The sequence below is a fragment of the Canis lupus genome, chromosome 4, assembly GCF_003254725.2.
Source record: "Canis lupus dingo isolate Sandy chromosome 4, ASM325472v2, whole genome shotgun sequence".
Classification (NCBI taxonomy): domain Eukaryota; kingdom Metazoa; phylum Chordata; class Mammalia; order Carnivora; family Canidae; genus Canis; species Canis lupus.
The window spans coordinates 37,927,678-37,948,740 of NC_064246.1; the positions used below are offsets into that span (position 1 = coordinate 37,927,678).

Below are 21,063 nucleotides of genomic sequence, written 5' to 3' on the forward strand. Positions count from 1 at the left end.
TTAAATCAGAATCTTGAAAGGTGGGACCTGAAATCTGGATTCTTAAAGTTTTAATGTGCAGTCAAGGATGGAAATTGCTGCTCTCACAGGATGGACCAAACACCAAAGAATCAACAAAATCATCCTTCAGTTGATTCAAAGTGGCCTGTCCATTCTTGAGACACAGGGGTGTTTGCCTCAGGATCTAAGTGGCAACTGTAGAGTTGACCTGACGTCTGCCCATTAATAGGGCCAGACTCTGGTCAGCAGGTAGACAGGCCTTAGACTTTTGTTCCTCAAATATGCAGACAATAATCCTAAAAGCATTCCTGTTTGGGAGTGAAAGTTCAGTGTGTCTCACACACAAAGCATCTGAAAAACACATCATGAATTGGCTCTTTGTTCAAAAATAAAGCAACACTAAATATCACTTGGAAGCCAATTATGTCTTTAAATAGGTCCTGGAGGCTAAACACAATGTTGATTATTCTGAGAAAGCTGACTCACTCCATTATGAGTTTTAAAGAACTGGTTCATTAGTCAAATTAATCTTAACATAATAGGGCAGAAATGAGGAAGAAATAATACTTTACATTTCTTTTTGCTCTGGTTAAGTGCTCACTGTTCCATTTTTTTAAACTCAAGAATTCCATATCCGGCTTGCTCTTTAGATCCAACACATTCATTCACCCAACACCTGTTCACTGAGCACCTAAACTCTGTGACAGCACAGACAGGCACCAGTAAGGCTGAGTCCCTCCCTTTTGTGGGGCTTACATCCCCATGGGGGAGTTGGCATAGAACCAAGACATAGGGGATTTCCGGGAGCAAAAAGTGGAATGAAGAAAGCTGGTTAAGAGGACAGAGCAAGGTGAGGATGGGGGTGGTAAATCAGAGGGGGTGTTCAGGGAAGGCTTTTCTTTGGAGGTGATGTTGGAACAGAGACTCGAATGAAGGGAGAGAAGGAGCCTTGCAGAGATCAGAAGAGCATCCAGACAGAGGTAAAGCCATGTGAGAAAGCCTCAGAACTGAACTGAAAGCTGAGGCTGCAAAGAAACCTTTGAGTTGTTGGTATGGGAATTTCTGAGAAGAATATGGATGAGACGGAGTTGGGGCTCCAGCTGGCACATACAGTGCCTTTGTGGTCACCCTCTTTGGCAAATGAGTTACAAAAAGCCACTCCTACTTGTGACTGAAGCAACCCCAGGTCACCTGGCTCATAAACAGAGCCCCTGCTCGATTCTAGCTCTTCCGTATTCCCTTGGTTGGGGGCATATCTGTGCAGTGCACAGACTATACAACTGTATATAGCCACTCTCACTGAGGTTCATTTAAAACTGACTAACCTATAAAAAAAAAACCAAACAAACAAAAAAAACTGACTAACCTAAGTGTAGGAACATGGCAGGATGGAATAGATTTTCTTTTTCTGATTCTTTTTTACGGGTTTTAAATCTCTCACTGAGAAGCCTGAAACAGTGAAGTAGGATAATACTTTGAGAGAGTAGCTAGTTAGCTAATTAATTGGTCTCTATCCTCAACCCTCTATACAGTCTCCCTCATTCCTCTTCTTTTTCTTTTTAGATTATTTATTTATTTATTCACAAGAGACACAGAGAGAGGCAGAGACATAGGGAAAGGAAGAAGCAGGCTCCCCATGGGGAGCCCAATGTGAGACTCGATCCTAGGCCCCCAGGATCATGACCTGAGCCGAAAACAGGTGCTCAACCACTGAGTCATTCAAGTGTTCCCTCCACCCCCACCATTTCTCTTCAAATAACTAGGCCGTTCTAGATTAGTTTCCTCAGTGGAAAGTTGCTACAAGGCAGAAAGGAAGTTTTTAGACTCTGGTCTTCAACAAACTTGAGCCCTTAGTGGGATGGAGCGAGGTTGAGTGTGTTTGAATTAAATACTCTCCTTATATTTATTCACTATCCGCATTCTTCACTTCCATAGGCAACAACTCTGACAAGTTACTCTATATCTTTTTTTTTTATCATTTAAAAGATTTTATTTATTTATTCATGAGAGACACGGAGAGAGGCAGAGACACTGGCAGAGGGCGAAGCAGGCTCCATGCAGGGAGCCCTATGTGGAACTCAATCCCAGGACCCCAGGATCACGCCCTGAGCCGAAGGCAGTTGCTCAACCGCTGAGCCACCCAAGCGTCCCAATATCCTTGTAAAACATGTAATGTTTTGGCTGCATGGTTTTTAAATTGTACAAATGATGTTCTACTGTAGATCTCATTTGGTTTCTGTTTTTCACTCATCCCTAAGTATTTGGGATCTGTTTATATTGCCTTGTACATGTCTTGTCTGTTCTTTCTTGGACATGTCTTATTTTGTACATGTCCTTATTTGTATGTGTATATTGTTTTGTATATGTCTTGCTGATAAAATCTTTGATGTAGAGCCACTATATTTTATTTATCCACTACCCATTATGAATACCCAGGGTGCCTTCCACTTCTCAATACTATAAACAACTCTGTGATGAATACCTTCTCATATGTCTAGTGATAATCCTGTTTAATAAAGACTCTGGGAAACACGCCCAAGGGTAAGATTTCTGCACATACAAACATGCTTAATTTAGATAAACATTACCAAAGAACTCTCCAGAATGGTGGCAATATGCAAACACTCCAGCAATGTGCTTCTCCACATCTCACCAAGAACTAGTGTTATTCTTTTCTCTGATTTTTGCCTCTCTGATGAGAATAAAGTGCTATATTGCTGTTTTAATTTGTATTTCTTTAATTATTAATGAATTTGAGAGTCTTCTCATCTGCTTGTTATTAGCACTTGTTTGGTCATATTTTCTGCCTATTTTTTTTTTAAATTCGTTTCCTGTTTTTGTTACTTTGCAGGTGTTCCATGACTGTTCTCCCAATTTGTCATCTTTCTCTTTGCCCATAGTGTGTTTTCCTGAGCAGAAATGTTTAATGTCAATGTAATTATATCCATCAACTTGCCTTATGTTTTGAGTTTTTGAGTTTCTTCATATAGAAGGTCTCCCCAGATGCTAAGTCATGAAGATATTCTTCAATATTTAATTCTTAGTTGTGTAGTTTTATGTTTCACTTTTAGGTCTTGAATCCATCTAGATTCTACTTTTGAATATAGTGTGAGGTAGGAATTCAATCTTATTTTCTCCAAAGAATGCACCAGGTTTTACAATTCTATCTACTAGGATAGAATTGGGATAGGGTCAGGATATTTAAGGAGTGTGGGGATTTACTCCTCTCCAAGACTGGGAATGATTTCATCAGGCTGAAAGTGGAGGAAAGAAGAGGGAAAGCATTGAAAATCTTGATATTAATATGTTCCAGGGAAAGGGAACCTATCTCCTGCTTTCCTGGAAGACTCTGTAATGAATATAGGGAGATAGAATCTTTGTTTTGTAGAGATTGTCAAGCTCATGAGGATGAGTGGTGGAAACAGCTCTAACCTGAAGAGTCCTGGAAGGCAGGAATGAGGACACGTAAATGTTGACATTTGCAATGAGGTGTATAAATGTGTAAATAGTGGCTTCTTTGAAATAATGAAGGCTCAATGGGCCCTCCCTCTCAATGGGCCTTGGAATTTAGATGCAATCCCAAGAAAATGGGAAGGTAGGTAAAATTTTAATGAAGATAAACATTCAATCACCTCACTGGAACGGGAGCTCGAAATAGATATTTAATTCAATTATAGAAATTGCTTACATTCTTACCTAAGTAAAGCTCAAACATATATCGCAATTAGTTCACATTTGTTTTACCATGTCAACCAATATATCAGAACTAAATCTGTTGATCAGTTGCATCACAATTTGGCTAAGAATACAAGAATTTGGCAAAAATCAATGAAGCATCTTAAAAAAATCAGTTACGGGGATCCTTGGGTGGCTCAGCGGTTTGGCGCCTGCCTTTGGCCCAGGGCGCGATCCGGGAGTCCCGGAATCGAGTCCCGCATCGGGCTCCCGGCATGGAGCCTGTTTCTCCCTTTGCATGTGTCTCTGCCTCTCTCTCTCTATGTCTATCATGAATAAGTAAATAAATAAATCTTAAAAAAAAAATCAGTTACCTCTGTGAAACTTTTTTTTTTTTTTAAGATTTTATTTATTCATGAGAGGCGCAGAAAGAGAGACCGAGACCCAGGGAGAAGCAACCTCTGTGAAACTTATACAAATATTATATAATGTATTATCATTTATAAATTTTGTTTTATACATCCTTTGTATCAGTATATTTAAAATAAACCTATTTCATATATATATGTATATATATGAAACTATAAACTCTTGAATCTGATCACTTCATCCCACTGTTTGGAAACCTTCAGTGGCTTCCTGTCATACATGGAATGAAATCCAACCTTCTCACTTGGTTCTCAAGGTCCCTATGCTAAAGCCAAGACATCTCTCCAGCTTCATCTCTCACCATTCTTGTCCATTCCAGACACCAAAGCCTTGTTTCCTCAAATGTGCCAAGTTCTTTCTCACCTTAAGGCATGTGCACTGGCTATTTTGTCCTTTCTGGAAAGTTTTCCTCTCCTGCTCTTTATCTAGCAGGATCCTTCATTTGGGTCTCAGCTCATATGTTACTTCCTCAAAGGACTCTTCACTGACCAACTCTCAATTAAGAAAGTGCATAAGTCAGGATAGGTTCTGTGATGCTGCATTAACAAATGACCCCCAGATCTCAGTGGCTTACAGCAGCAGCATGTCCATCAAGGATCAGCTTGATCCACAATGGTTTCATTCTGGGACCAACTGGTGGACAGCCTCTACCTGGGACATTGTGGGCAGAGAGAAGAGAGATGGTAAACTGTGAACTGGTTTTAAGGTATCTTCCTGACAAAAATACTTATCACTTCCAGCTATATTCTATTGGCCAAAATAAGTCACATGGACACTCCTTAGTGCAACAAGGCATGGTTGCTTAATGCTCCTATATGGAGGGCATGAGTCCTATGGCCTAGCATGAAGTCAATGAGCTGGGGAAGTACAATATTTTCCTAGGGAAGGGAAAATATTTTATATGATAATATAACCTACCAAAAAGCCTGTATTATTTCCTCTTTTTTCTTTCTTTCATAACAAGTTATAGTTGTAAATTTTAAATACATCCACACTTATTTAGAAACTGTGTGTGTGTTTGACAGAGAGAGAGAGAGAGAGAGAGAGAGAGAGAGAGAATGGCCTGACTCAGGGTAGATTTTTGGTAAATTATTATGGAATGAATGAACACATAAATGTGAAGAAGCTGGAAAGATCCCAGTCTGTTTAATCGATAGAATCAGGTGTGAAGCCCAGACCTGTCTCTTATTAGCAGTATACGATGTCAGGCAAATTGACAAATAATCACTGAGCTTGTTTCTATTTAAAAGGACAATAAAACTTCCACCAAAGCTGGCCTCAAGATGGCGCTAGAGACATCAGTTTCTTTCCTACCTTGTTGCTTTAGTAGCTATCGTTCTGATTTAGCAGAGGGGCATCAACGCAACCTTTATTATATCACAGTAAATATAAAATACTTTTTTTTAATATACTGCTTTGATTCAGAAACCCCATTGATTTTGCATTGACTGTGCTTTGCAATAATTTGACCCAAGTGGATCTTAGAGATGTGTGGTTCTGCCCGTGTCTCATATTCTGTAGTTAACCTGCTAACTCTGGCTTTTCAAAAAATGACATCTGGCTAAGAAAAATTGCAGTGTATAAACCTTCCAAGAATGATAGATGCAAATTTGACTAGTGTTTTCTGTGATGGCCAATCATTACAAAAAGCCTTGTGTGAATAAAGTTACATTACACCAGAAAGACACTGAGTTCAGGCATCTCCAAAGAGATTTTAGAGATATTTGAGGCCCCTTGTGTGGTTATTAAACAGTAAATTGAGTTAGATTGTTGTAAATATTTCCTGCCTTCAACTATATTTAAACTTGTTTTGCAAAAGTTTGTATTGTTTAGAGTTTTTTCCCTGAGCACAACTGTGCCAGCTGTTTTTGTTCCTTTACCTTTAATCAAGAGAGATTCCTTTGCAAGGCTGCAGATCAAATTCCTTTTCCTAGAATTAAATCCAACAGGGTGATGCCTAAAGAAATATAAGGACTAATACAAGAATGCATAAGGAAGTAATAGATTTTTTAAAAAGGGTTAAGTGGTGAATAATACTTTCTACAATTTCTGGTAGCCTCAGTAGCACCATGGAGGGATCAATGAAAGATTCTGCTCATCTCTGCTAATCCCACTTTACAAGGTGTGTCTGAGGATTAAAGCTATAGAACCCATGACCTAGTAACTGGTGTCCTAGGCATAGGTTGGGATGATGACTGAGAGGCTAGCTGTGGTTACCAAGTGGGAGATATTGAGACTGGATTAGAAGAGTAGTTGTAGAAGTAGAGAAAAGGGGGCAGATGTCTCCATGAATCCCAGAAGGATAGGCAGGAGTATATGACTTTGAACGTGGGAGCAGTTTCGAGAAGACATCTGATAATGCATAGATTCTGTGCTGTGGTGCCTGGGAAAGTAGAAGTACCTTCCATCAAGAGAGGAATCACAAGAAGAACAGCAGATTTTGAAGGAGAATGATAAATTTAACAAAGAACAAACTGTATGACCTGGTAGAGATGTTGAGTAGATAGCTGGCGACATAAGAGTTTTGAAGATGTGGGTGGCTGAAGACTGGGGCTGCACAACTCATGGCCATATGGAAAGGAAACCTGCTTTTGAGGCCCCTAGGATTCTGTCTGTAAGGTTGTTGGCCATTCTCTCAATACTTCTCAAAGTTCTCCATCTCTTCCAAACTGGAGCCACTGAGGTGTATGGGGTCTTCTGCTCTAGCTTCTCTACCTCATGAACACAAGACCTGTTGGATATGTTGAGGCCCCCATAGGCCTCTGAGTAAAAACACAGCGGCCTTAAAAATGCTTTGGGTTTTGAATGCCAGGGTGGGCCCTCTTTACACGTCTTCCGATCTTCCAACTTCATCTGTCATTTTCCCCTCCTCTCCCATCCCTCCTCACTTCCTCCAAGTCTTTGCATATATTGTTCCCTCTGCCATATATACTTTCCCCTCCTTCTTCATCTGGATAATTCCCACCTTTATTTTACAATGAGATTGGATGTTGTCTTCTCTGGAAAGTCTTCCTTTTATTTTTTTTTTTAATTTATTTATGATAGTCACAGAGAGAGAGAGAGAGAGAGAGAGGCAGAGACATAGGCAGAGGGAGAAGCAGGCTCCGTGCACCGGGAGCCTGATGTGGGATTTGATCCCGGGTCTCCAGGATCGCGCCCTGGGCCAAAGGCAGGCGCCAAACCGCTGCGCCACCCAGGGATCCCTGGAAAGTCTCCCTTAATCTCAAACAAGCCTCCCAAAGTTGGAATGGCTGCTTCCACTCTTTGTAGAAGCAGTCAATCAGCTAAGTTCCAGTGTCCAAAATGTGGGGCTTCAGTGCATATTAGCTCTAAGGATTCCAGGTGGAGGTGGCTGGAGCAACTCTAAGGATTGCTGCAAGCAAGTAAATACACTACATCATTCACTTAATCTATTGGATATGTTTGTTATAGGGAAGGGTGGCTTTCAATGAAATATGTCATTGGGAAGACCTACTGCTATATGGAATATATAAGCTCTTCTGTTAATTAGGGAAAACTCTGACACTTCCTGAATCTAATTTTCTTCCTTGTTGGCCAGGTATGTAAAAGTGTTGACTCTAGTTGACTTAAATCTGAATAAAACAAAATATGGGTTTTCGTTTGTTTTTTGCTTTTTGTTTTGCTCATTAGATAGAGCTCTCTGGTCGTAAGCAAGAGAAATTCACTATGGCTAACCCAAATGAAAGGAAATTTGCTGGAAAGGTAACACTTGACAGGGGTGAGAATGCAAGACAGGCCTGGAGTAGATGGGGAGCAAAGTGCTATCTCGGAGCAAGAGTTACACAGAGTCTCAGCACAGAAATAGTCCAGTCATGGTGATACCAATGGGATGAATGACTGCCAGATGTTTTCAGCCTCTCCATCCTTCTGCTTAACATTCAGATCTTAGGGAGGAAGCATCCTCAGATCATCGTCCATCTGCTTAGTTGCAGAGGGGCAAGTTACCTTATCATGTCAGAAGAATGTAGTCAGTAAAGGACAGGCAAGTCCCTCCTCAAAATCTGGGATGCTCCTTACGAGAGAAGGTGAAACGGATGCAGTGCCGGCAAACCCTGACAAATGACACTTGACAAACAATTTTTGGGAGGACAGAATGTGAAGTGAGGTAGCATTTCCTGATCCGCCTACATACCAGGATCTTGGTTCATCTCAACAACTTGGTATGGGGGATCCCTGGGTGGCGCAGTGGTTTGGCGCCTGCCTTTGGCCCAGGGCGCGATCCTGGAGACCCGGGATCGAATCCCACATCAGGCTCCCGGTGCATGGAGCCTGCTTCTCCCTCTGCCTGTGTCTCTGCCTCTCTCTCTCTCTCTCTCTCTCTCTGTGTGACTATCATAAATAAATAAAAATTAAAAAAAATTGTTTAAAAAAAAAAACAACTTGGTATGGTAAATGGTAGTATTTGCATCTTCAGAGAGGTGAAAATAGGACGCCAGAAAGATGTAGAAACTTGACTAAGGTCCCACAGCTAGATATTAGCAGAGCCAAGATTCAAAACCAGGCCTGTTTGACTCATCGCTCCCGCTATAACCCGTGCTGTCTTCTCACCCAGGTGGGGCACTTGAATGTGTCACCTCCCAGTAGGCTGGGAGAAGGGCCTCAGCTCATGAATTCTCTTGCGAAAGATTCTCTGAGGCCTTCCAATCATGTATTGTCTCATAGACCCAACAGACAAATCGGCAGCTTCTGTTTCTCCACAGAGCGTTGGTTTAGAGCCTCAAGAGCCTGCTGAGGCATTTTCTTTGCTAAGCGGCTCCCCTGGGCTTCATGTTTTCTGTAAATGGCCTACAGAAGGCTCTTTAAGGTGGCTCAAATAGATTCTATATTTACACACTATAAACAATTTTCTTGAATTAGCCTGTCTTTCATCTTAGCTTTAGTTTATGATTTTGCTAGTAAGAGCATTAATTTTTCTCAACAAAATTGAAATTCATAGCAAGTTTATATTGTGTAAAAAATATCTATAGTTTAGCACAGAAATATAAACTCTGTCAAGTCAGGGATGTTTGTTTTGTTTGCTGCTATATTCCCAGCATCTAGAAACATACTTGGCCAATAATAAGCACTCAGTAAATATTTATGGAATGCATGATGGCATTGGTAAACATTTAACTTTTCTCAGAGAGTTGACTCTGTCCACAGCCCCAGAAGGCCATGCTGGGCCAAAGTGATTCCTTACATCTCTCAAGACTGAGGGATTTAGGGAAGAGGAAAGGAAAATTTTGGAGCCATAATAATAATAAGTGGGCTAGGGCTAGATTTAGTGCTTATGGCAGCCCAGAGCTATGAGCCAGTAGCAGTTACGGGGTGCAGGAAAACCAGAAGAAAATCAGTGTTGTATAACAAGTCTCTACTTCCAATAGCAATTTACCTTGTTGCTTGCATTCCTTTGCTTTTTTTTTAGATTTGAAATCTAAAATGTCAATACTTCAGGGCACCTGGGTGGCTCAATCAGTTAAGCAACTGCCTTCTCCTTAGGTCATGATCCCAGGGGCCTGAGATCAGAGCCCCACGTTGGGCTCTCTGCTCAGCAGGGAGTCTGCCTCTCCCTCTCCCTCTGCCTGCTTATGTTCTCTGTCAAACAAATAAATAAATAAATACTTTTAAAAAATAAAACAGAAATATAAATAAAATAAAAGACTCCTGAGAGAAGAGGGTCAATGAAAAAAACAGTCAGTATTTCTATTTCCAAATAAGATGGAGTAACAGCCTGGATCAATCCACTCATTTGAAAGAACTAATAAAATGTGCAAAATATACAAAACACTGGTTTTCAAGATACCAGACATCAGGCAACAAAGGACAGTGATTATGGAGAGATGGGAAACAAATGAAGTGAGCCTTACAACCACCTTAGTTTACTGACTTGAGAGGATTTCCAAGCCATGGTATAGGGGAGAAGAACACAGGTGGAATCTGGTGGACTCATCAAGTTGAAGAGATAAAATTGCAAGTTCAGGGACACCAAGGCATCTAGAGGTTGCAAAACAGACTACTGGAGAGGAGAGACCTGCAGAGAAAAAGAAAGGGGGGGGGGGGGAGAGAGAGAGAGAGAGAGAGACTCTAGATACCTTCAGATACCTTTTGAGTATTCGGCAGAGACCCAAAAGGTACATGATATGAGGAAAGGGAGTGTGCAGATTATAGGGAACAGTATCTGGAACTCCTAAAGGCCAGGAACAGTGCTTGTTGCCACCAGCCAGACTAGAAAATCTCAAAGTTCACAAAACATTTGGTAGAGTACACAAATGAGTCTTGCCTCAGTCATGGAAAATAATTAGCCCCAGACTAAACTCTGCTCTGGTTCTACCTAACAAACCTTGAAAGCAATACCTGAAAGGATCAAACTGTTTTTAAGTATAAATGTGTTTTACAGCAAAGCTCAAGAATATTAGTGGGAGTATTAAAAGACCTAGCTAGCACCTAACAAGATAAAATTCATAGTATGTGGTGTCCAATCAAGAATTACCAAGCATGAAAAGAATTAGGAAAATACAACCTATAACGAGGAAAAACAGCAGTTGAACTGACATAGAGGTTAGAATGAGCAAAGAGGGACATGAAAACAGTTACAAGTATATTTCATAGATTCTGAAAGTTAAGTAGGAGCATAGGAGATGTAAAAAAAAAGATGCAGAATGAACTAATAGAAATGAAAACTACAAAATGTGAGATGAAAAATATACTGGAGGAGATTAACAACAGATTAGACACTGGAGGAAAAAGAAGTAATGAACTTAAAGATATAGAAACTTTAAACTTAAAGAATAGAAACTACCCAAGATGAAATACTGAGGAAACAGAGAGCATCCGTGAGGTGTATGCCAGCCTCAAGCAGTCTAATATATATGTAACTGAAGAACCCGAAAAAGAGAACAGGGGAAGACGGAAAAAAAAATACTTGAGGAGACAATAGCACCCAATTTTCCAAATTAGACAAAACCTACAAGCCCACAGAATTAAGAAATTCAACAAAATCCCCAGCACACCAAAAGTTTGAAGAAAACTATATGAAGGTACATCTTGACTAAATTGATCAAAATCAGCAATAGAGAAAAAATATCTTGAAAGCACCCAGAGTTAAAAAACGATGAGTTAGATAGAGAAGGACACAGGTAAAAGTAACAGCAGATTTTTCACTGGAAACCATGCAGGTGAGAAGACACTGGGCTAACCTCTTAAAGAACTAAAAGGAAAGCTCTGTTGACCCAACCTGAACAAAAATATCTCTGAAAGGGGCACCTGGGTGGCTCAGTCGTTGCGTGTCTGCCTTTGGCTCAGGGTGTGATCCCAGGTCCTAGGATGGAGTCCCACATCAGGTTCCCTGCAGGGAGTCTACTTCTCTCTCTGTCTATGTCTCTGCCTCTCTTTGTGTCTCTCATGAATAAATAAATAAAATCTTTAAAAAATATATCTCTGAAAAGCAAAAGGAATATAAAGACTTTTCAGAGATCTAAAAGCTAAGAGGCTCAATCACCGGCAGACCTGTACCACTAGACAAGTTAGAGTTCCTCCTGTAAGCAGAAAGACGGTACCAGATGAAAGTATGAAGTCACACAAAAGAATGCGGAGCATCAGAAAAGGTGCAGGGCTAAGTAATGTATTTTCTTCTTATTATTTAAATCTATGAGATAATTGGCTGTTTAAAGAAAAATTATAACAGTGTATTATGGGTTTTATACCACATGGAGAAGTAAAAAGTATGGCAATAACAGCATAAAGCTGGCGGGGGAGACATGGAAGAAAATTATTACAAGATTCTTGACTGCACGAAATGATATACTATAGTTTGAAGATAGGCTTTAGGAAAGACGTATAATGTAAGATGTGGATATATATCCTATACTGATACATAATATAGATCAGCGATATTCATATATAATGTACGCATCTTATATAAATATGTAGTATGTATCATATGAATTATATCATAAAAATCTTATTATATACAGGATGCACTCTAAAGCAATGATGAAAGCAACAAAGAATTATAGAACATAAGGGGACAGCAGGAGATAAAATAAAAACTATTCAGTTAAGCTTAAAGAAGGTAGAAAAAGAGGAAGAGGAAAAAAGGAACCATGAACATATGCAATAATGAAAGCACTTAATGTGTGCCGAGCTACATCGCAACCACTACAGAAAGTAATATTTGTTGATTTCAAAATTGTTAATGGCATTGAGTTTTGAATTGTGTAGTAAGTATAGGAAAAGAAAATATGACACGGGATTAGGAATTTCAGAGATGCTGTATTTATGGTGGAAAACAAGCATTCATTCTAGTTACTTAGTCAAGGTTAGCCAAGCTTCATTTTTTTTTTTCATTGACATTATAAGCAATCATTTTTGGTATAACATCAGTTTTAGTAATCCCAAAGCCTCTCCAATATATCTTTGTTATACCTGGCAGTTCAGTTGTTTTATGTATTCCTTTATGAGATTAAGATACCTCTGTGATAACATGCCTTTTGTATTGATTTACTTTTACAAACTCTAAATAAAAATTTGTTGAAAAGCATCATTTTAACTTCCTCCTTCCTGCAGTGCATAAATCACAGCGGAGCTTAAAAGACCTGCCAATTTGGGAAATAAAGGTGCTTTTGTGTTTGGGTTTACATTCCCAGCATGATCTAATGCTAATACCTGCTTGCATTTATATTCGTGTTCTTGATGTTTGTGGGGGAGATTTTTTTAGAACAAAACGGAAGCCTTTGTTTCACCTTGCTTCAAGAGAGGAAAAAAAAAAAATGGGAAAAAGCCCAAATCTCCAGCCAAATTGTAAGTTCCTCTGAAATTCACACTCTGCAAAGTGAAAAAAGCCATGGGATTTAAGCTACATTTTACTCTTTCCTGTTCTCTCTGCAATCATGTTCAAATATCAGTGAACTAAGTCTGCTAGAACAAGATCCCAGGTGTTTGTCTTGGAATCATGAGAAATTGTTCCACTCTCCTGGTTTCCTGGTGACAGGAAACAAAATCACTCCCTCGGGTATTCACGGGTTCTTCCCTCCTTCTCTAGCTTTCTTGTGTATTACGGGTAAGGAGGAGCTTTGATGTTCTGACACTGAAAATGGCAGACATTTACTTGTGAATGAGAAATAACTCTCAGCCACCACGGAAGTGATGTGTGTTGATTTGAACACCTAGACCTGTCAGGTGAATGAGTTGAGAGAAAATGACAAAGGTCAGCGTAGGTTAGTTTGGAAAAAATTTAGGGGACTTTTCAAGCAAAGAAAGAGTCCCCACCCCCCACCCCCCCCAGCAGCTGCGTAGCTTGAGAGAAGCGAGGATTCCAACAAGCTTTTGAGTAATAGTTACATTTCATGTCAAGTATTTTTTGGCCGTTGGACTGGTGCTTCATTAAATGTGATGTCACTTGGAACCTGACCAGTCACCACTGGGCTTTATATAGATGAGACTCTGGGGGACCTGGGTGTTCTGGTTGAAGTTGTCTTCCTTGTTTTATTTAAAGAGCAGTGGGCATTGTCAGGGTCATTGACTCTGGGAGGACTTCAGCATTGAGGGCACTTATCAGTTGGCCTTACCATGACCTCCAGCATCTGTTACCTCAATCTCGGTAATGTGTTCTTTTGGGGTTTCATTCCATACGGAAAATGCCAGGGAGGTCTTCCCTCCTCTAATCCAATCTCACCTGCTCTTTATCCCAGAAAAAGGACCACACTCTTTCCTGTTTTCCAGGTTTTTTTTTCTTTTTAATATTTTATTTATTTATTCATAGAGACAGAGAGAGGCAGAAGCAGGCACCATGCAGAGAGCCTGACGTGGGACTCGATCCAGTGTCTCCAGGATCACGCCCGGGGCTGCAGGCGGCGCTAAACCGCTGCACCACCGGGGGCTGCCCCGTGTTTTCCAGGGTTAATGCTGAAGTTCTCTTACTTGTGTCTTTCCAGGTGGAAGGCATTGGAAACATTTCAGGATGGAGTGGTTGGATGTGGGGAGTTAAATGTTCACGCTCACATGGCCTTCTTGAATCAGAAGCATACCCTTAATTTGTACTTCTTAGTAAAAGGAAAAGAAAGATGAAGAAGCTTGGGGGAACGACTGCTTCAAGGCAAATGACTTGGAAGTCTCATGTTAAGCATGACTTACGGCTTTACAAGAATGTGATTCTTCGGGCACGCGTGTGTCTGTGATTTTGACTCACGACTCACGGCGTGTGACATCGAGAAAGAGGGTGGCAGCGCAGAGCCGGGGGCAGAGGCACAGGATGGTCTGTGTCAGGATCCTCCAAAACTAAGGTGCAAGCTGTACTGGTTAAGTGAATCGAATTGTTACTTAACATTCTGGGTTTTTACAGAGAAAACTGTAGCTTCCACTGTGGTGCCGGCTTCTCACGGAGCTAAGGCTATTGGTTTTCTAATGAGCCCCAGGGACATCTGCCCGGCGGGGGGCTGAGTACCGAGGCTCAGGGCCAAGCCTCTGTAAACTCCTGTGATGCTTAGACAATCCTGCTTAGACCATCACCATTTTGCAGAGGAAGAAACCAAGCTGGGGAAGAGAGGGAGCCCACGCGGCCCGCAGGGGCAGGGCAAGGGCGGGAAGCCGGGCGGTCGGCCGTGGATGCTCCTCGCGCAGGAAGGCGCCGCTATGGCCATTTATGGACAGTCAGTCCGCAGTCTGACCCGCAACGCATTGTCCAGGCGCTGGGAGGAGGCCAGGGAGGTCTTTTCCAGTAGCTCCTCTTGCGTCCATTTTGCCCCGCGCCCTATTTTAGACCTGTGGGTAATTACTTATTTAGTTTGTTGGCTCCGACGCTGGACCCGGAGCCCCCCGTGGCCAGGGATGTGTAAGTGAAAAGAGCACGCAGGCGGGAGTCGGCCAGCCAGCACCGTCGTCAGCCCTGTAACTTTGAACATCTTTCTGAACCTCATTCTCCACTTGGGCAGGGTGAAGAGGAGCAGGCCTATGAGGAGGGATTGTGGGAGGGGGCGAACAACAGAAGGTGTGTGCCCGGGACGCAGAGGCCGCTCAGGAAATGCCCGTTCCGTGTGGTCCCTTTGGGAGTAAGCGTGCACCTTGCTCCTGACCCTCTCGCCCCAATGAGGGCTCAGGAAAATACGCCGATTCAGTGAACGCAGTGCCAGCAAGAGGAACTTTTCGTTCTTGTCGATTTTTAGCAGAATGAGGCCTGAATGAGGAATATTGAGCATCTTCTTCTCCAGGTTCCGGCAGCCAAGGTCGGGGAAGGGCGGGTCCGCGCGCGGGTCCCGCGCAAACCCGGAGATCCCAGAGCCCGGGCGGGGGAGGTCTGCACCCGCGAGGGCGCCGCCGGGCCTCGCGAAGCCGCCGCGGCCGGCAGAGGGCGCCCGGGCCCGCCGAGCTCGCGGTGCTGGTCGGGGCGCTCCCGCGCGCGGGGCGCAGGCGGCAGGTCCGCGGTGGCCGAGGCGCGCGAGGAGCCCGCCGCCCGGGCGGAGCTGGTGAGCGCACCCGCCAGGCGCGCCTGTGCGCGGAGCCCGCTCGGACAGCGAGGGCGGTGAGGACAGGCGCCGCGGCCCGCCTCGCCCTACCTGGGGACACCTGGAGACCGCGCAGGTCGGACGCAGGCCGTTCAGGGCTTGGAGTGCGTGGACGGTGGGCAGGGCGCCAGCTTGCTTCGGTCTTTGGGAAGGGCTCGGGGTCTACCCCGGGGGAAGTCGGCCGAGCTTCGCCTGCAGGCTTACCCGAGGTTTGAACACGGGGATTTGTCTGGCGGGCCGTGTCGCGCGCGGTCCGGGGGTCCGAGGGCCCGGGGACTGGCCGGGCCCCCAGGGCTCGCGAGCGCTCGCCTGGGCTTACCCGCGCCCCCAGCGCCGCCCCCCTCTCCCCGCCGCACCCCCCGGGAACCACGTGCGGCTGCCGCCCGCCACTCTGCCTGCCAAGCGGAGCCCGCCCCCAGGGCAGGGGAGGGGACGCGCGGGCGGGGTGGGCTGTGCCCCGCGGGAACCCGGCTGGCCCGCGCGCCCTCCGGTGCCAGCTCGGCTCGCTCCGCCTGGCGCTCCCACGGGCTCCCGGGAGGTCGCGGACGGCGCGGCGGGAGGCGCAGAGCCTGCCCCAGGGGCCGAGAGAAAGGCAGCGGAGACGGCCACTGTCCAGGCGAGTAGCCCCGGAGGGGGCCTCTCTCAAGGGGGCGCCGAGCGCCTGGGAACCCTTTCCCCGGGCGCCTTAGCCTTTGGACGGCCTTTAGCCGTTGGAGGCAGCAGGGCAGCGCCGGCCCTCGGGGACCTGGCCTGGGACCATTTCCCAAACCCGTCCTCCGATTTTTGCGCGTCAGGAGCCAGCCCCCGGCTGCGCCCGCCAGGCAGGAGGCAGGAGGCAGGAGGCAGGACTCGGGCGCACCTCCGGGGCGTCGTGGAGCTGCGGCGCCCAGCGAAGCCGCTTTCTGAGCTCTGGGGCTTTGGGAGAGACAAGCTCAAGGCAAGGTAGGTGGCTCGGACCGAGCGGAAGTGGGTCTGATACGGGTAAAGCTGCGATCTGCTCAAGTCCTGGCGAACAATCTTTGCGTTCTTTTTGCTTTTATATAGGACGTTTGGAGAGCTGCCGTGGAGCTGGGGCTTGGAGGAGTGAGGCATGTATTTTCAGCTGCACCTTCTAAAGGGGAGACTCTGTCACCACCAGAGAGGCAACAGCTCCCAAATATGACTACAGATGACTAGATCCACAGAGGCCTGGGAGTCTGGATTGATAGTTTAGAATATGCTAAAAAGCCAGGGCTTTCCACAGAGAATTGAAGGGGCAGCTGGTCAACACGACAGCGACCTGGAGCAAGGGAGTCAGAAGACAGTTGTAGCAAGCAAGACGGACCTTCCGAGGGGCTGACTTGGGTCGCTGAGGGCAGGCTCCTGCCACGCAAGCTGTTGCAGCCCTGTGATGGTGAGGTCCTCCACCCAGGGGAGCGAGTGGGGCTGTGCAAGGGGGCTGCCTGGTGAGTGAGAACTCCTGCAGGTCTGCCTGCCCCCTAATCCCTGCTTAGGAACTGGAGGGTGTCAGAGCCCCCTGTGTGCTCTCCCTCAGCAATATGAGGACTCTGAACACCTCTACTATGGATGGGGCTGGGCTGGTGGTAGAGAGAGACTTCTCATTCCGCATCCTTACAGCCTGTTTCCTGTCTCTGCTCATCCTGTCCACACTGCTGGGGAACACACTGGTCTGTGCCGCTGTCATCAGGTTCCGACACCTGCGGTCCAAGGTGACCAACTTCTTTGTCATCTCCTTGGCCGTGTCAGATCTCTTGGTGGCCGTCTTGGTCATGCCCTGGAAAGCGGTGGCAGAGATCGCTGGCTTCTGGCCCTTTGGGTCCTTCTGTAACATCTGGGTGGCCTTTGACATCATGTGCTCCACTGCGTCCATCCTCAACCTCTGTGTGATTAGCGTGGACAGGTATTGGGCCATCTCTAGTCCCTTCCGGTATGAGAGGAAGATGACCCCCAAGGCAGCCTTCATTCTGATCAGCGTGGCGTGGACCTTGTCTGTACTTATCTCCTTCATCCCAGTGCAGCTCAGCTGGCACAAGGCAAAACCCACAAGTTCCTCCGATGGGAATGCCACTTCCCTGGGTGAGACCATGGACAACTGTGATTCCAGCTTAAGCAGGACATATGCCATTTCATCCTCCCTAATAAGCTTTTATATCCCCGTGGCCATCATGATTGTCACCTACACCAGGATCTATAGGATCGCCCAGAAACAAATACGGCGCATTTCGGCCTTAGAGAGGGCAGCAGTTCATGCCAAGAATTGCCAGACCACTACAGGTAATGGAAACCCTGTGGAGTGTTCTCAACCAGAAAGCTCCTTTAAGATGTCCTTCAAGAGAGAGACTAAAGTTCTGAAGACTCTGTCTGTGATCATGGGGGTATTTGTGTGCTGCTGGCTTCCTTTCTTCATCTTGAACTGCATGGTGCCCTTCTGTGGGTCTGGGGAGACCAAGCCCTTCTGCATTGATTCCATCACCTTTGATGTGTTTGTGTGGTTTGGGTGGGCTAATTCCTCCTTGAACCCCATCATTTATGCCTTTAATGCTGATTTTCGGAAGGCATTTTCAACCCTCTTAGGATGCTACAGACTTTGCCCTACAACGAATAATGCCATAGAGACGGTTAGCATCAATAACAATGGGGCCGTGGTGTTTTCCAGCCATCACGAGCCTCGAGGCTCCATTTCCAAGGACTGCAATCTGGTTTATCTGATCCCACATGCAGTGGGCTCCTCCGAGGACCTCAAGAAGGAGGAGGCAGGTGGAATGGCCAGACCCTTGGAGAAGCTGTCCCCGGCCTTGTCTGTCATATTGGACTATGATACTGATGTCTCTCTAGAGAAGATCCAGCCCGTCACACAAAATGGACAGCATCCAACCTGAACCCTGAGATGAATCCTGCCAGACAGGCTTATCCCAAAAGCTGGAGGAGATTTTCAGTGGCTTGCTGTTAAGAAACTAAGGTGTGGTGAGACTCAGATGTCAGGCAAGCCCTCCTCTCTCTCTGCTGCTTCCCTTCAGCTACTCCCTTCAACAACTAACTATATTTTAAAATCCATTCCAGTGTGTTTTCTGTGTTGTTCATAGTGAATCAAAGAGACATATGTGAAGTGAACGTTCACAGGGACGTGTCTTAGGCTCCAAAATTATTTTTAGAAACTGATTCTTATCTTAGGACTCAAAAAATAGGGCACAGAATCAACAATGAACAACATCGCTTAAAAAATAAATCCTTTCCAGGAAGGAAATGAGAAGGGTTGAGTTTGCTGTGTACAAACAGGTGCTAACACTGGCCCAAGCAGAGTTTTCAGATTGTAAAGGTAGGTGCATGCCTTCATAAATTATTTCTAAAACATAATTGAGCCTTACAGTAGGAGTGATATTTTTTTTTTCAGACTTGAGAGATGCTTTGTTGTAATTGGTTTTATTTATTTATTTATTGTATTATATGGATATTTTTAATTTATTAAATAAATCTATATTTATCAGATGTCATAAGATAAGCTAATGAGTTATCTGAGACCTTACAATCACGTTTCGTCCACTTAAAACTAGCACTTTATTGGCCAATGAAACAAACACACAAACTCTCTGAGATTCTAAATGCTCATGTATAACTTCCAGAAACACAGCAAGACTGACAGGAAATTCATTGGCATAAATAAATACAAGATGAGAATTGACAAATGCTGTGAATGGTTTTTTTCTAGAAAATTTTTGAAAAACTTAAAAAGGCATAGCTACTATTGTGTCCAAATTTTTTTAATGACAAAGACTTTCCCAGGAGAGTGATTTGCGGTTCTGTAAATATCTTAAATAAAAGCTAGCTTGAGAAGGACCCAACTTGAAATTTATGACCTTAGGTGGTAATAAAAAGTATGTGCCACTTTGTATTTATGTAAAATAATTGGCCCTCTGTGTCTTTTCTCATTTCAGTGTCAGGTAGTTTTTCTGAACCAAACAAATGGCTGTCCTGGTTAGACACATGTAGTGTATTGAAGATAGTATGTTTCCTTAACTCTTGCGTTACAGTCTCACCAGTGGACAAAGGTCAAATCCTGCATCACCATCTTACCAGATCAAATCACACCACTCAGTGGGACGACTTTTTGTAGTGCTTTAATCTGAATTTAGAACTGTTTTTTTTTTTTTTAAGTCTAAATGTTAATAGTATACTAACTAACGAATAGTGCCTCATTATCATCCTCCAGTTAGATACTTCTCTTGGTGGAAGAACAGGAGACCCCTTCTCTTTGGGTGTGTTAAGTGCCCCAGAGCCATCAGTATCTTTTGACAAATGCTAGCTCCTTCTCTATGCTTTGGAATCAAGTTCCTAGCTCATCATCTCAACTGTATAAAGTATCATGAGTCTCTCCTGCCAGATACTCATTCGTGTGGGGCATTTCAAGAGAATTTCTTTGAAATGTTTACAGAATATTCTTGCTGATAAGCAATTTACTTAGCATTTAGATGAAATGGGTAACAAGAAGGAAATCCACTGAAAATTATCTCCTGCATCAGGTCTGTGTTATTTATGCATTGTGAATGTTTCTTCATTTTATTGCCTGTATGCTTTCTTACATATAATAAAACTATTTTGTGAACTCTAATCAACCCTGAATGAGCTGTGTCCTATTTGTTAAGTATGTTTTAGAAACTGGGCTATTTCAGACCTATGGGGGGAAGAAAACATGGGCATTTCCGAGGATACCCTACTCTTGTTTTTCTTTTTAATAGAAATTTCTCCTGTTATGTATGCCACAGGTTGCTTTTGAATATATACCCAGGAAATCTTTTTGATTTGGACTATACACTCTTTGGGGTTTTGTTTTTGTTTTTTTTTTTTGGTCTTAAAAGCATTTTTTAAAAAAGAAACTCTCTTCGCTTGAGGGATTATTCTACTTTTCATTTCACAGATTTGAAAGCTTTCTTAAATCTCTGCTTTTTTCTTTCAAAGGGTCCAAAGATAATAAGTAATATAAAAATCACATAAAGACTGTGGCTTGCTGTGGGTTGCATGGACCTTCAGCTTGTGGCAACCACTGTATTTATGGGTAGTGTGTGTTTTAAGAGTAAAATATAACAAGAATTTCTTTCTGGGGAAAATATACAGGTTGTGATGTTGGGCTTATCAAAATATACTGGGCATATGCATCAATCCTACTAAACCTGCTTCATTAATGTGCTAACCTTTTTTTTTTTTTTTTTTTTTAATTCATCCTGAAGAAGGAGAACTACTGAACAGCAGGGGATGTAGAAATTAAGGGTTAAGTTTATAATTTGGAACATCACACAACAGATGGTGTCTTTTTAAATTCCATATTTGCCTTCCCCAGGCTTTGGCATATAATGAACATATCTAGAATGAACACCCATAAAGCATGATGCCTCTTCTTTCTGCTTCCTGACTTTCTGGATATCTTCATTCTTTGCAGTTTAATTTTATTCTTTAATTGGGAGTCCAG

At 43.7% G+C, this 21,063-nt stretch overlaps 1 protein-coding gene across 2 annotated transcripts; it reads left to right on the forward strand.

Moving 5' to 3' along the window:
* The first annotated feature begins 15,530 nt into the window (after positions 1 to 15,530).
* DRD1 (dopamine receptor D1) lies at positions 15,531 to 20,208 on the forward strand. 2 transcript variants are annotated; one of them, XM_025434909.3, is made up of 3 exons: positions 15,537 to 15,678; positions 16,397 to 16,544; positions 16,647 to 20,208. In XM_025434909.3, exon 3 carries the CDS (start codon positions 17,141 to 17,143, stop codon positions 18,479 to 18,481), a length of 1,341 nt encoding a protein of 446 aa, XP_025290694.1. In that variant the 5' UTR covers positions 15,537 to 15,678; positions 16,397 to 16,544; positions 16,647 to 17,140; the 3' UTR covers positions 18,482 to 20,208. The 2 variants fall into 2 exon arrangements, with proteins under 2 accessions (XP_035571001.1, XP_025290694.1); XM_035715108.2 differs by lacking the exon at positions 16,397 to 16,544 and having other exon boundaries at positions 15,531 to 15,678.
* Positions 20,209 to 21,063: the final 855 nt, after the last annotated feature.

Bases quoted from the DNA above. Each gene is read 5' to 3' on its own strand.
- DRD1 (XM_035715108.2), top strand. From the start codon at position 17,141: ATGAGGACTCTGAACACCTCTACTATGGATGGGGCTGGGCTGGTGGTA.